The 14,309-nt window shown below is 39.7% G+C and overlaps 1 protein-coding gene across 1 annotated transcript in view; it reads left to right on the top strand.

Moving 5' to 3' along the window:
- The first annotated feature begins 6,181 nt into the window (after positions 1-6,181).
- Positions 6,182-14,309, top strand: part of LOC128620242 (uncharacterized) — a 134,861-nt gene continuing 126,733 nt past the window's right edge. The window contains exons 1-6 of the mRNA XM_053645060.1: positions 6,182-6,443; positions 10,514-10,623; positions 10,914-11,163; positions 11,669-11,965; positions 12,284-12,401; positions 13,645-13,793. Coding sequence (XP_053501035.1) covers positions 6,395-6,443; positions 10,514-10,623; positions 10,914-11,163; positions 11,669-11,965; positions 12,284-12,401; positions 13,645-13,793 — 973 coding nt within the window. The 5' untranslated portion in view covers positions 6,182-6,394. The remainder of the gene's footprint in view (positions 6,444-10,513; positions 10,624-10,913; positions 11,164-11,668; positions 11,966-12,283; positions 12,402-13,644; positions 13,794-14,309) is intronic.

Below are 14,309 nucleotides of genomic sequence, written 5' to 3'. Positions count from 1 at the left end.
TCACCATACACTGGTAACTTTGATTAACTATAAAAGGGCACAAGCAGTAGTTAGGAAAACAATTAGATCAGCCAAACGTGGGTATTGGAGACAATTCTGCAATAAAATTGGAAGAGAAACCCAGCTATCAGACATATGGAGAACAATTAGGAAAATGAGCGGAATAAGAAACAGTGTAGAAATACCAGTGTTAAGTAGCAATAATATAAATGCGATCAGCAATGCAGAAAAAGCAGGACTTTTGGTAAAAACTTTTGTGAAGATCCACAGTACTGAAAACCTATCCTCAACAGCTAAGCAGTGTAGAGATCAGACACTTGCCCAAAATCCAGGGATAGTGCAAAGAAGGACTACATCAGGGGGAGAGTTGGACTTACCATTTACTCTATTTGATTTAAAAAGGTTAGTAATGTTCAAATGTAAAAAGATTAGTAATGTTCTGAGATGTCTGTCAGGGCGAGACTGGGGAGCAAGTAGGGCATCGCTTATAAATATATATCAGGCTCTAATGAGGGCCACCTTTGATTATGGCTACCTAGCATATATGTCGGCATCACAATCAAATCTTAAAAAGCTTGATGTGGAACAGGCACAAGCACTTCGGATCTGTACTAGAGCATTTAAATCATCACCAGTGACTGCATTACAGGTTGAGACAGGAGAGATGCCGTTGTGTATCAGGAGGGTTAAGATCATGCTGGCATATTGGGTAAATCTACAAGGGCATAGCAGGGTGCACCCCACGAAAGCCACCTTACAAGAATGCTCAGAGTTCTATAGGACTAACTTTATTAGCTTTGGATGGTTAGGAAATGTAAAGGCACAAAATGCAGGTCTCAGTCAGCTACAAGTAAGCCCCATTGTGGGGATACCAACTCTACCACCCCGGAGATTCATAAAACCATCTGTAGATACAAGATTACAACAAATATTAAAAGAGAATTCTAAAATAGCACCACAAGGGATAATAATTCAAAACTATATGGACCAGTATCAGGATAAATTACTCATATATACAGATGGGTCAAAACAGCCTGAGACTGGCCGCACTGGTGCAGCTTTTTTCATCCCTGGGTATGAAGTAGCCAGTAGAGTTATTAGGAGTCCTATTGGCACTGCAGTGGTTGGAAAAAAATCATCAGAGCCAAGATGTCGCTATAGCTTCTGACAGTCTATCAGCACTATCAAGCATACAGTCTGGGAAAACATCATGCAGACAAGACATTGTCTACCAAATACTTAATCTGCTTCTCATACTTCCTGTTAAGGGGCTGAATGTTTCCTTCTTCTGGGTTCCTGCACATGTAGGGATAGAAGGAAATGAAATTGTGGATGTACTGGCAAAAAGATCTATACAACATGAAACAGTTGATATACAAGTACCGTTAAGTAGAGCAGAGATCAAAACCATTATAAAGGGACACACGCATAAAATATGGCAGGAATACTGGGACACAGCTGACACCGGACGACACCTATATACCATACAAAAACAAGTAGGCATGAGAGTGAGGCAGGGCAGAAACCCAAAGGAAGAGATGATAATTACGCGTCTTAGAATAGGTCATGCTGGCTTAAATCTAGTATTAAACAGAATAGGAAAACACCCCACTGGACTCTGCACACACTGCAGTACACAAGAGACAGTGAAACACATTCTGTTAGACTGCAAAAGGTATGAGGAGGAAAGAGCTGAGCTAGAGATGCAGATTGTAAAACAAAACATGACACTAGAGAACTTGCTGGGGAAAACATCTGGGGAAATGCACCGCCCCTTAATGAACTATTTAAAAAGTACTGGTATAAGTGAGAAAATTTAGTAATCTATAGTACAAATAACTAGTATATAGCTATTTATCTCTTTATTTTCTTTTATGTATGCAGTATCGTTTTGGTATTATTATTATTAGTCTTTTCTTTTCTATTTAATTTTAGTATTATTATTATCACTATTATTATTTTTTTTTTCTATTAATTTTTTTTAAATTAATTTTACTTATTTTATTTATTTATTTTTTCCTGCCAAGCTACTGCCCACACTCCAGTCCAGTAGGTGGCGATAATACACCTTCAGTGGTTTGCCAACCGCCATTAAAAACAAAAAGAAGAAGAAGACGAGTCCCTCGCATCCCTGGCATTTCTGGCTCCTACTTCCATTCGGTACGTTCAGGCTTTGTCACGGCGTAATGAGGTGAACACCTCAAGGCTAATTTGTTGGTTTTATAGTGTTAGAGCGGCGCTGGTGGCGCGTGCATTGAGGCGAATTGGTGCCGGAGATCACGTAAAGTGATCGCAACATTTAGCCTGTGGCTGAGTGGTGTGTGTGTGTGTGTGTGTGTGTGTGTGTGTGTGTGTGTGTGTGTCTGTCTGTCTGTCTGTCTGTCTGTGTCTGTGTGTGTGTGTGTGTGTGTGTGTGTGTGTGTGTCTGTCTGTCTGTCTGTCTGTCTGTGTCTGTCTGTCTGTGTCTGTCTGTGTGTGTGTGTGTGTGTGTGTGTGTGTGTGTGTGTGGCGCCGCCGCGGTACCTGTGAGTAATCATACAACTTCGTCTGGTGTTTGTTCAATCTAATGGTGAGAGTGGGGAGTTGAGCTAAGTCTTCTCTAAGACAAACCCCTAGCCGAAGACGCTACATGTGACGCCACTGCTGTTTTGCTTTATTGCTCTAATACTTGTTTTGCTTTAGTGCATCAACAATTGTTTTGCTTTATGTACTGTTTTGCTTCATGGTTTTATGTATTTTGTTTTACTTTAGTTTTGGATGTATGTCTGATTCGTTTTGCAACCACATATAGTAAGAGAGTGAGTAGTCTGAGAGTGGTAAAATTAGTGTTTCCTAGCCTCAGATCTGTTTCAGGTTTGTTGTTCTACATAACTACTTTACTACTGAGAGGGTGTATGTTAAGCCTTACTGTCTCCATGCTATAGTGGCCATAATTGTCATTTGTCCTTTTTTTAAATTATTTTTTTATTTTTTTTAACCATAATTCTGGTTCTGCTTGGGTGCTGTCCACTGCCTCCATTTCTTGTGGTGGTGTCAGTGGGCCTGGGTGTTATAGCTACCATACCACAGTGTCCGTAATATTTGTCTTTCTGTGTCTTGTTGTTTAGTGTTTGTGTAACTTTGGGATAACTGGTGTCTTCTTTCTCTCCAGGAGCCAGTGAGTCTTGGTGGGACAGGGGAGGCTAGCTGCATTTATTCAGTGGTGTGTTTCACAGCGTGCTCAGTGTGTCAACACAACAACTTCCTTATGGTGTAGGTAGTGTGTGATTTTGGTGTGACTTGCAGTGGGTTTGGATGACCTCCCGAGCTGCAGCTGACCTGCCTTGTCCCTGCCAAGCCTGGGCCTGGAGAAGTTCTTAGTTTTTAAAATATTTATTGTGCTTCAGGGGAAAGTGATTTATTTCCATGTCAAGTTTTAAATGATGCTTAGGTGTCATAATAAAATACAAATTTTTATATTCGTACTCATGTCTCACTCTCATGTTCCTTGCCCCGATTGGTGAAACTTATGTGTGCCTTTTGTTTGTTAGTATTTCCCTGGTTCTCCCCCAGGGTGGTGTAGTTGGATTTACTGCATTTGGGATAAACGTTTTCCCTCCACTTGGGAATGCCACATTTCTGGTGTAGTTGGCAGGATAAACGTCTCCCTTCACATTGAATATTGCCACACAAACATGCAAAGTAAATGGAGCTCTATTAGTGGATTTATTCAATTTGTTTTGGCTAATAACAATCTGTTTGTGAGGCTTGTGATCCACGGCTGAAAAAGTCATCTGTCTGCTGCTAAATACAGTAATAGGCATGATATTACTAATCAGTGCACTCGCCCGGTATCTGCTGGTCACAGTGTAAAATTGCAGAATAGATGAAATATATTCAAGAATAGTAATAACGAATACAAATAAATTAATAATTTAGAAACTAATTTTATTTTCTGTATAGTTTCTGGTTTTCCTACTAGTATAGAAACGTCACACAAACCTAGCTTCACTTATAAGCAATAAATAATTACTTTCTTGTGTCTTTTTGTAGGCTAAGCCTTTTTGTACTTTCCTGCTTTGTTGTTGATCTGTTGTTCTGGTGTAGGAGAGGACAGCAGTGGCAGCACTAGCAGAAAAAGATAAAGTAATTGACAATTCAGGATGTTCAAAGGAGAGAAGTCAAGTAAAATCAGTGTTAGGGTTTAGTTTTGTACCTGTATGTTCTCACATGTAAGGAATTGAGTTATGGATTGTTTGAGATTTGTAGGATGTTAGAGAGGTGTGTCTCCTCAGGGTGTGTGAGGGTCTCACCACCAACACACCCCACCACACTTTTAAAATGGCTGCTAGACATTAAGATATGCGATATCCAGAATCAACGGCTCAAAAAACTGTAGAACTTGATGGTGCAAACTGTAAAGCTTTGCACTTTATAGCAAACAAACAGATAGCTAACACACAAACTAAGAAGACGATTAGAAGTCGGGCGTCCTGGAATAGAATTGTCTATAGGCTAGATGTTACGCAAAAACTAAACAGAATACATACACACACACACACACATATATGTATATATACACACACAGTACTGTACAAAATGTCATGTCTTATGCACCCTATTTTTTTAAGTACAAACTTTACATATCTCTATGTATATCTCTATAAGTACAAACTCTACATTAATTAATAGACTTGTACATTATCGAGTCAGTATAAAAACATTTCAGATTCCCAAACACTAGTTTTCCAGCACAAAATTAAATGTTACAGAAAAAAATGTTTGTATGTCAGTAAAAACAACAGCATATTAAGCGGTAAGAGACACTTTTCAGACCAAATACCATAATGATGGCTGCTGGATTTTGCTGCAAAAATAAGAAGCAAGTGTGACCGTCAAAGTCTCCAGAAGAACCGTGTCTGGTTCTGCAAGATGCTCAATAACACTTACAGCTCATTTCCTTATAAAACTGCACTGGTTCTATCTGAGACTACTTTTGTTTTGTTTTTTAAAGCAAAGGGTCGTCACACCAAATATTGCCTTTGTGTCATTTATTACTGTGTATCGCTCTTCATAGTATTTTTTCTAAATGGAGAAACATTTAATTTAATTATTTTTGAAGGCATCTTTGCTTTACAGCAGAGGTTCTCAACCATTTGTAACCAGAGCCCCAGCCTCCCCCATCATGTGGCACGCCCTCCATATTGGAGGAGAACATGTATAATGATTATTTATTCTATATAAAATATATCAATATATACACCTAATCTATAATCTGTTTTGATAGATGTATAGATTTTTTTTTGTTTTTTTACTTTTTAAATTAGTTTGGTATGGAACATGAATGATATAAAATGTTTCTGAACACTATAACTACTTTGAACAAGAGAACTAGGCTGTAGTAACGTGGACTATTTCACATGTAAAATATGTTGCATTACTTTCATCTTGCATTCTAAAAACATTCACATATGAATTATAGGCCTATAAATTGGGATGAAGGGCGCGTCTTGTTATCCAAGACATTGTTAAATCTCCGGCTCTCAGACTCTCACTGAACAGAGCAGACGCAGAGAGAGGTGAGAGTGCAGCGGGAAAGTAACACCTCGTGCTTACAGGACAGAACTGGTGACATTTGGAAAGTCGCTAAGATTTGTCCAAAAAAAGTCGCTAGATTTGTCGCTAGGCAGAAATCTGGATGTAGATTTAGATCTGTAATGAGCAATTATCTGTAGACCAGCTGTAGTAGCAGCTTTATGGCACAAGATGTCGCTACTTAGTCGCTTAGCCGTAGCTCTATAATCAAAGACCTAGGAAGAATAAATAAATAATTAAACTAAAAAATTAAATAAACTATTTTAAGCTATTTAAACTCTAATAAATTATGTTATTGATTACAATTATACTCTCATGATTATTCTTACTTTTCATGATCATCATTCATGACCAGCCTCCAAGTGCTCCTCAGCTCACACATGGTAAATGTGTCTTCATTACTTCCTGTAAGTCTAGTTAAACACACTTGCTGGTGAATATACTGATGGACATTACAGCTTTGTCCTAAACACTAGAAGTCATGTGTTGAAATAAGTGAAGTTAATGTTTATTAAATTAATGTTCATGGCCAGTTTATTTTTTTTGGGGGGGGGGGGGGGGGTTTGGGGCTTGGTACAGTAAAGTAAGATGAAACCACCACATGAGATAAAATATAAATAAATATTAATACTACATATAAAATGTAAATTGAGTCATGGAAAGAGTGATGAAAGAGATTTAGAAAAAATGATAAATGAGACAGTGGTTGTTGTGGTTTCCTGATCATCACACTATACAACAGAGAGACACTCAGGCAGTGTGACAGTGTGTGTGTGTGTTGTCACTTTGAGGGACTGGTCTGTGTGCAGAAGAATCAGTAATGATGAAGTGTTTCGATCTTTTGTCTGTTGTGTTTCACGTCGCTGCAGGTGAGTGAAGTTATTTTCTATTTTCTATTACAGAAAGGAGAGAGAATATTAGCCAGTTCTTAGTTCAGCTGCTTTGTGTTTAGTTCATGTGGTTTCTGTCCAGACTGGGTTTACAGTAGGCCGTAGTTCAGCCCTGTTCCTGAACAACCAAACACTGTCAAATGTTTATCATTTAGAGTTTTACTTAATAACAACTTTACTTACTACAGTGTTATAATAATAATAGGCCCAACAGAGCTGAACACATTCAATTGAACTATTTGATTATGGCTTCATATTTTATAAATGTAATGTTATTAAAATGCTAAATTTGAAGACCAGCATGTATTTGTAGTTAAAATGTCCAAAGACAGCAGTAATCTTTATACACGAGGTAAACATATCATGCCTTGTGTTATAATCTCCTTATTTAGACCTGTTCAGCTTTGATCGTGTGGATTTTTTCTTCCTGATTAACTTCAGTCTAAAATGTACTGATGAAGAGAGGTGGGCGAATGAATAAGGAGGAATCTACAGTGAGATTATTTTACATCCCTATAATACTTACAGTGTATGTTTTTACACATTTACTGAATTACATCTCTCACAATCTCTGTCTTAGTGAATGTATCTATAATAACTCATATAAAGTGTAATAGAAAAGTTATTTTCCTGTAACTTGTAACTGTCACTTCTTCATTCTGGTCTTAGCTGTAAATAAATGCGTGTGAATTTCACACCTTTTTCTGCTGTCCCTCTGTCAGTGACCATCTTCACTTCCTGCATTATGCCTTATTCACAGTTTTGTTTTTTTACAAATGGTTAAATGCACTTATCAGTGCTGTATTTTCATGTCACTGCAAACCAGCGACTCCATTTCCCAGAATACACCACGAACTACAAACATGGCCGACGACTACAACTCCAAAACTACAAACTATCACTCACCTTCTCTTGAGAACTAATAAGACTGACCTATTCCCAATTACAATCTCAATCACACCACACTACTTAAGAGATTTTCACACACACACAGTAATTGTGAAGTATATGCTCAGTTAAATTTTGTCTCTGCCGTTAACGAGCCTTGATATCTTGTTTGTTTATGCTGGTTTTAACAATGTTCTTGTTTTCGACCTGGTCTTTTTGCTTTGCCTTGTTTGGACTGATTGCCTGACCTCTGCTTGTCTGTTTATTGATGTCTGCCTGATCCCCTGGACTTGTTATTTTATTAAACTGCCATAGCTGCACTTGCTTCCGTCCTAACCTCCATTTTGTGACATGTATTCACAATTTCAAATCTCAAGTCAGCGGTCGATGTGGACTGAACTGTGGATCACTTTTCATTACTTTGACACAATTCAGTAAAATAAATTCAATAAAAATCTTTCAATAAAATAAATTGTTGCAAAGTAAATAAATAGATAAAAAAAAAAAGAAAAACTGCTGATTTCCTGTTTAACCTCACCCAGCTGTTCTGTTTTTCACTTTATTACCATCTATACAAAAGGGGAACTCTGTGGATCTATGAGCAGTGTGGTGATGCAGTGGGTAGCGTTGTCTCCTCACAGCTCCAGGGTCCCCGCTTCAGTCCTGAGCTCGGGCTTCTGTCTGTGTGGAGTTTCTGTGCTTGTTCTCCCCATGTCCATGTGGGTTTTCTGTGGGTTCTCTGGTTTCCTCCCACCTCCTAAAATACACCAGTAGGTGGACTGACTAAAACTGCTGTGTGTGTGTGTGTGTGTGTGGTTCCTGCAATTGACTGACGGACAATCCAGGGTGTATTTCGGGTATACTCAGGGGTATGTTGTTGAGATAGAGAGACTTTGCTAGTACTTTGGTTAAATGAGTTGGATTTGTGGGGTGTATGAAATGTTTTCGTAGTTACATGGGGGTGCAGTTTCCGGGGGGGATGACTGCTGAGAAGGAATACATCAAGCTTTATGTTAAAGGTAAAGCATTTCATTACACAATAAAAGTGGATATTCCGTGAAAGCAGACTTGATCAGTCTTCAAATGAATTATAGTTACATACGTAACAAAATGTCTTCTCCATTTACCATAACTGAGGGTTTTACTCTAATGAGTCATTTTGTGACACTGATTAGACTGGCCTGAAACTTTGGACTGGTGTCAGAGTGGATTTGACATATTTCTCAGTCTAATCTATGATTTATTTTGGTATCACTTTAGTGTTTATTGAGCTACATAACACCTGTATAATTCCTTCATTACAAATGACATAAGCCTACATAAACATTTATAAAAGCTTCAAAGGTGTTGTCGTGGAAAACAATCTTTCCAGCCTAAATCAAAAAACTTCAGCGACAGAGTGTTAGCAGATGTCAAAAAGTAAATAAACTTTATTGAAACAGAAAAGTGAGACAGTCTGCAGAAAGTCCAAATTATTCAAACACACACAGCCCTTTTTATACCTTTCTCCACAGCGTACTCATCTTAGGCGGGTTTTTGCCTTTCCTCATTAAAACAGACCAATCTTCTTTGCCACAATTAATTATTCATGTCTATATTTTATCTTAAATTTGTGGAGCATGTGCAGTTAGTTGTTTTTCTTAAAACGGTTTTATGAGGACAAGGTTTCTTTTCTTTTTTTTTTTTTTAAAAAAAGGTTTCACTCAGAGTCTTTTGTTTTTTTGTTTCTCTCTGACCAACACTCCCTTCTTATGCCTCAATGAGCTTCTGTCTGTTTCTATCTGCTGTCCTATCTGATATCTACCTCCCTTCCTAAGGCCCTATACTAACTCATTAATTGGTATCAGGCCTCGAGGTTATTTACTTCTGTGCAGGAAGATATAGGCTAGTACAGAAAAACAGTTATTGTACAGTAAGACACAATTCTTCTAACTTAATACACAGAATATAACTTGATCAAAAAGTGTTCTATGGATTTGGATTATGCTTCTAAATATTGATTATACATATAGATTATGCTTAAATAATAAATCTAAATGTTATACATATTGATTACACTTTATTAGCATATCCAAATGTTAATTACACATATTGATTATACTTCATAAATATTTTCTATAGTGTCAGTAGCCACGTTTCCATCCAAGGGTTTTTTTTGCGATGAAAGCTTTGGTGCATTAAAATGTTTACTGATATAGCTGATGGAAATGCAAATTATTGATATAATTTCACAAGCTTCTACATAATCGTTGTTCATTTAACTTTAGCACATAAACTCTATATCGACATTTTAAATTTCCACAATATATGGAGGAGTTTACGATTTTTCAAAATGACGCAGATTTTCTGCAGATTTGGGCCAAGATGCATCATGTGACGTCATCATGACGCGCATTCAGCCAAAGCCCTCTTAGATTCACATGCGCCGAACATGAGTACAGCTGAAAGGTCTCATAAACGGTACATACGAGAATCAACAGTTTTGTAAACCATGTGTTTGGAAGACATTTTTTTTTTTGCTTGTTTGTTTTTGTTTTGTTTGTTTTTTTCGGGACCTCTGAGACCCTGCTGAAAAATTACATTTGAAATGTTCCAAATTAGAAAGTGCAATGTCATTTAAAAAAAACAAAAAGCAAAACAAACAAACAAAAAAATCCCAAGAATACCCCTTTGGTTATTCCCCTTGCTGCTGGAAGTGGCTAAGAGAAATGAAGAAGTTGGGCCAAAAAATGAAGGGAAGATTTCACTGACTGTTACAAAAAGCTGAGTTAATCTATGCTGCAGGCGGGCTGGTCTCTCGCCCGCGACATTAAGTTTATTTGATGCAACACAGAAAAGGGTTTCTTGGAAAACAGATGTTTGCTTTTCTGGGATTTATTTTTTCATTGCTGTTCACCCTGTACACACACACGCGCACCCACGCGCACACTGTAAGACTTGCAGGATGTTTCCCATCAGTGTGTTGTAGGATGATGAATAATTCAGATCAGAAAAGATTTTCCACTACACTGATTCAGTCATGTAGTACATAAACTCAGGCATTTGCATGTGTACACACACACACACACACACACACACACACACACACACACACACACAGTGTCCACTGTTGAAATTGAAACAAAAAACGGTGTTCTCATGCCCCGCTTCTTCCTCTGCAGGCATATTGGCTCAGAAGGTGAAGGTGGAGCCGGAAGTGGTGTCCTATCCGGGTCAGACAGTGATCCTGTGCTGCCAGTTTCCTGACAAAGGCCAGACCCAGCTCATTCAGGTCAGAGGTCACCTCCTATCTCCAACCTGGCCATAAGCATGCGCTGTCTCTCTTTCTCTCTCATGCACGCACTCTCTCACACACACACACACACACTACAGTTCAGATGTATTCTCTGCCTGAACTTGATATCCTAGTGAAGGAAGTTGTTTGTGATCCTTCCCTTCTTTTATCTCTCTCTCTCTCTCTGTATGTGTGTGTTTGTTTTGCAACCTGCGAGTCATGTATCTGTAATAAAGAAGCCTAATCTATTTATTGAGCTATTTTAACATTAGTTGTCTCCTCTGTAGGTGTCCTGGATTTTAGAAAATAGCTCTGCCACTCGGACCAACATTGCAGTGTTTCATCCAACTTTCGGGGTCAGTTACCCAGCATCCCCAGTGCTGGGGCGTGTGAATTTCACAATAGAACCCCCCCCTCTGGAACATCCAACTATCCAGATCACAGACATTGCTCTGACAGATGAGGGGAATTACGTCTGCGAGTACACCACATACCCGACCGGAAACGAAAATGGGGTAACCGCCCTCATCATACTAGGTGAGCAAACAGGAATGAGCATATGTGTGTGTTTGTATTAAATATTTGTGTCTCCTGTCCTATAGGCTGTTACTGGATTTCATGATGCGTGATATTGTCAGATCAGTCGGACCGCTGTTAATGTGTGAAGCATGGCAGTAACCTTGACCAGGCTCTCTCTCTCTCTCGCGCTCTCTCTCTCTGTCTTTCTCTCTCTCTCTCTCCCTGTCTCTCTCCCTCTCTCTCTCTCTCTCTCTCTCACGCTCTCTCTTACGCTCTCTATCTCTCTCTCTTTCTCCCTGTCTCTCTCTCTCTCTGTCTTTGTGATATTGATCTGCCTGCTTATCATGCTGAGAGGCTGCTTCTCTCCTGTCTTTCTGTGCAAAAATGTGCAAGAAGCAATCCAATCCTCAATGTTTACTTCCTTCCCATCCTCCTCTCTTCCGCTCTTTCTCTCCTCTGTCAAAGTGCCCTGTGAAATCAAGGTCGAAACTCCTCTTCTTTTCTTATTTGCCCTTTCTTCCAGCCAAGCCCCAGAACACGGCTTCCACCATCACCGTTCCCGCCGGCACTTCTCCCGTCTCCGTAGCGCAATGTGTGTCGGCCAACGGACGACCACCGGCAACCCTCACCTGGGTGACTAATCTGAGCGGCAACGGGACAGGACTGGTCCAGACGAGCAACTCGGACAACACGGTGACGGTGCGCAGCGAGTACCTTTTCACGCCCACGGCGGCCGATAATGGCAAGGAGATCACCTGCGTGGTGTCACATCGCACACTGACCAAAGCTGAGAACTTCCCCATGAAACTGGTGGTCCAATGTACATCCATGGCCTTTTCCCTTCTTTTGTAGAATAAGTTGAGTCTCAATAGACTAATTATTTCCAGATTGCTGCCTGGCTTTTCCACACTCGAGTACATGTGAGTTAATCGTGAACAGTAGCCTGTCAATACAAAAGAATGTCAGAGTAAAGTCTCAGAGAGTCTCAGAAGCCTGTAGTGTGGGTTGCTTTACTGACTGCAAGCCTGCTTGTGTTATTTTAGTTGTTCAAACACAAACCTCTGTGCAGAGTTGTAATGGCACCAGGTAAACGTGGTCTCTCTCTCTCTCTCTCTCTCTCTCTCTCTCTCACTCCCAGATCCTCCTCAGGTGCAGATTGTAGGATATGATAATAACTGGTATGTAGGCCGTACAGACGTGGTGCTGACCTGCCAATATCAGGGGAACCCCAGTCCTCCCACTGTAAACTGGAAGATGTGAGTAACACTACTTTTCCGAGCACCACAGCAAAGCTGATTATTACTATCTAATGATGTTTAATGAGCTCACTTAGAAGATTCTATCAGCATCTGATCACTTCCCGTTAGCCTGAATTCACCCCTTAAACCACTTTTTTTTGCACAGCCTTTAAAAGATTTCTAAAACGAAACTCCTTGCAAATGGCTAGCATTAAAGGGATAGTTCACCCAAAAATGAAAATTCTGTCATCAGTTCCTCACCCTCATGTCATTCCAAACCCATAAGACTTTCCTTCATCTTCGGAACACAAATCAAGACGTTTTTAATGAAACCTGGGAGATTTCTGTCCTCCATTTACAGTCCAAGTATCCAAAACGTTCACGCTCCAAAAAGTTCAGAAAGGCATCGTAAAAGTAATCCATGTGACTCCAGCGGTTTAATCCCAGTTTTATGAAGTGAAAGAACCCCGACGCATGCGTGTTGTGTCGACATGAGAGCGGACAAAAAAATGCAAATCCTCCGCTATGTCGAAATCTGCAGACATCTTTACAGCATCCCTCTTCCTCTGCTGTAAACAGTGCAGCGCTTCCAGGTCCCGTTGAATCGCAAGAGCCGACATGCCGGTTTCGACATAGAGGAGGACGTTCGTATTTTTATGTCCGCTTTTGTGTCGACACAACACACACGCATCGTGGTTCTCCCGTGAACATGCGTTGGAGATCTATGCGGAAGTGAAGATGTTTTGTGAATAAAGACTTTATTTTAGTTTATTCGCACACAAAGTGTTCGTATCGCTTCATAAAACTGTGATTTAACCACTGGAGTCGCATGGATTACTATAATGCCTTTATGAACTTTTTGGAGCTTGAAAGTTTTAATTACTTGGACTGTAAATAGAGAGACAGAAATCTCCCAGGTTTTTTTATTAAAAACACCTTTGTTTGTGTTCCGAAGATGAAGGAAAGTCTTACGGGCTTTTGGAACGACATAAGGGTGAGGAGCTGATGGCAGAATTTTTATTTTTGGGTGAACTATCCCTTTAAGGCTTTCAGTTTGTATCAATTTCATCGTGTTCTATTTCTTGATAAGCTTGTTTATTAGTGATTTAGTGAACTCTCCCCTGTGAGAATCATTGACCTATTTGACTCCACAAGGGAAATATTGCTATAACGATTGCAGTAGCGCTGTGTCACAGAACAGGAATGCTTTGCTAGCGTTGCTGTAATGTCATTTTTAACATTTTTTATTGTTCCCTGACAGGAGCTCAGGCTTTATGCCAGACTCGGTGGAGATGGCCCAGAACAAACTAACCGTACGGAAGGTGGACGACTCTGTAAATACCACGTTTATCTGCGAGGTGACAAACAGCCTCGGCATCGGCAAGGACCAGGTCACTGTGTTCGTCAGGGGTGAGTGAGAATACACGCTTATACATACATTTCCAAAAAAAAAAAAGCCACACTTGGAGTATTCTGAATATCTGCTACTCTGTGGATGCGCACATGTTTACAATCTATGGTTTAAGCATCCTGGGTTTTCTTGCTTACTCATACACACCCACTCATGTATAGTGCATCTGTAGAAGCGACACACAGTGCTGAACAGCAGCATAACTCACTCAGTGTCCAGGGCATCCTTTCCTAGGGGATTTTGGGTATTAGTGTAAGGCAGTTTGTTGTGTCTGTCATGTTCCACCTTGTGTCCGTCACGTTGCATGTGTATAGTACATGTGTGCGCCAACTATTTGTCTCCTCTGTCTCTTTGTATCCTGTGCGTCATCTTTTCCTTCTTGAATGTTTCGGCTTTGTTGCACCGACTGTAGGACAGTTGTTCTCTTGGAAGAATTGCGACTTCCATGGATGTATTCTCATTTTGAAATCGAATCAGCCTTCTGTTTAATATCAAACGGTACAGCATGAATATCA

This window comes from Ictalurus furcatus, chromosome 2 (genome assembly GCF_023375685.1).
Source record: "Ictalurus furcatus strain D&B chromosome 2, Billie_1.0, whole genome shotgun sequence".
NCBI classification, from domain to species: domain Eukaryota; kingdom Metazoa; phylum Chordata; class Actinopteri; order Siluriformes; family Ictaluridae; genus Ictalurus; species Ictalurus furcatus.
The sequence above is the reverse complement of the archived record's forward strand: the minus strand, read 5'-3'. Positions and strand labels throughout refer to the sequence as shown.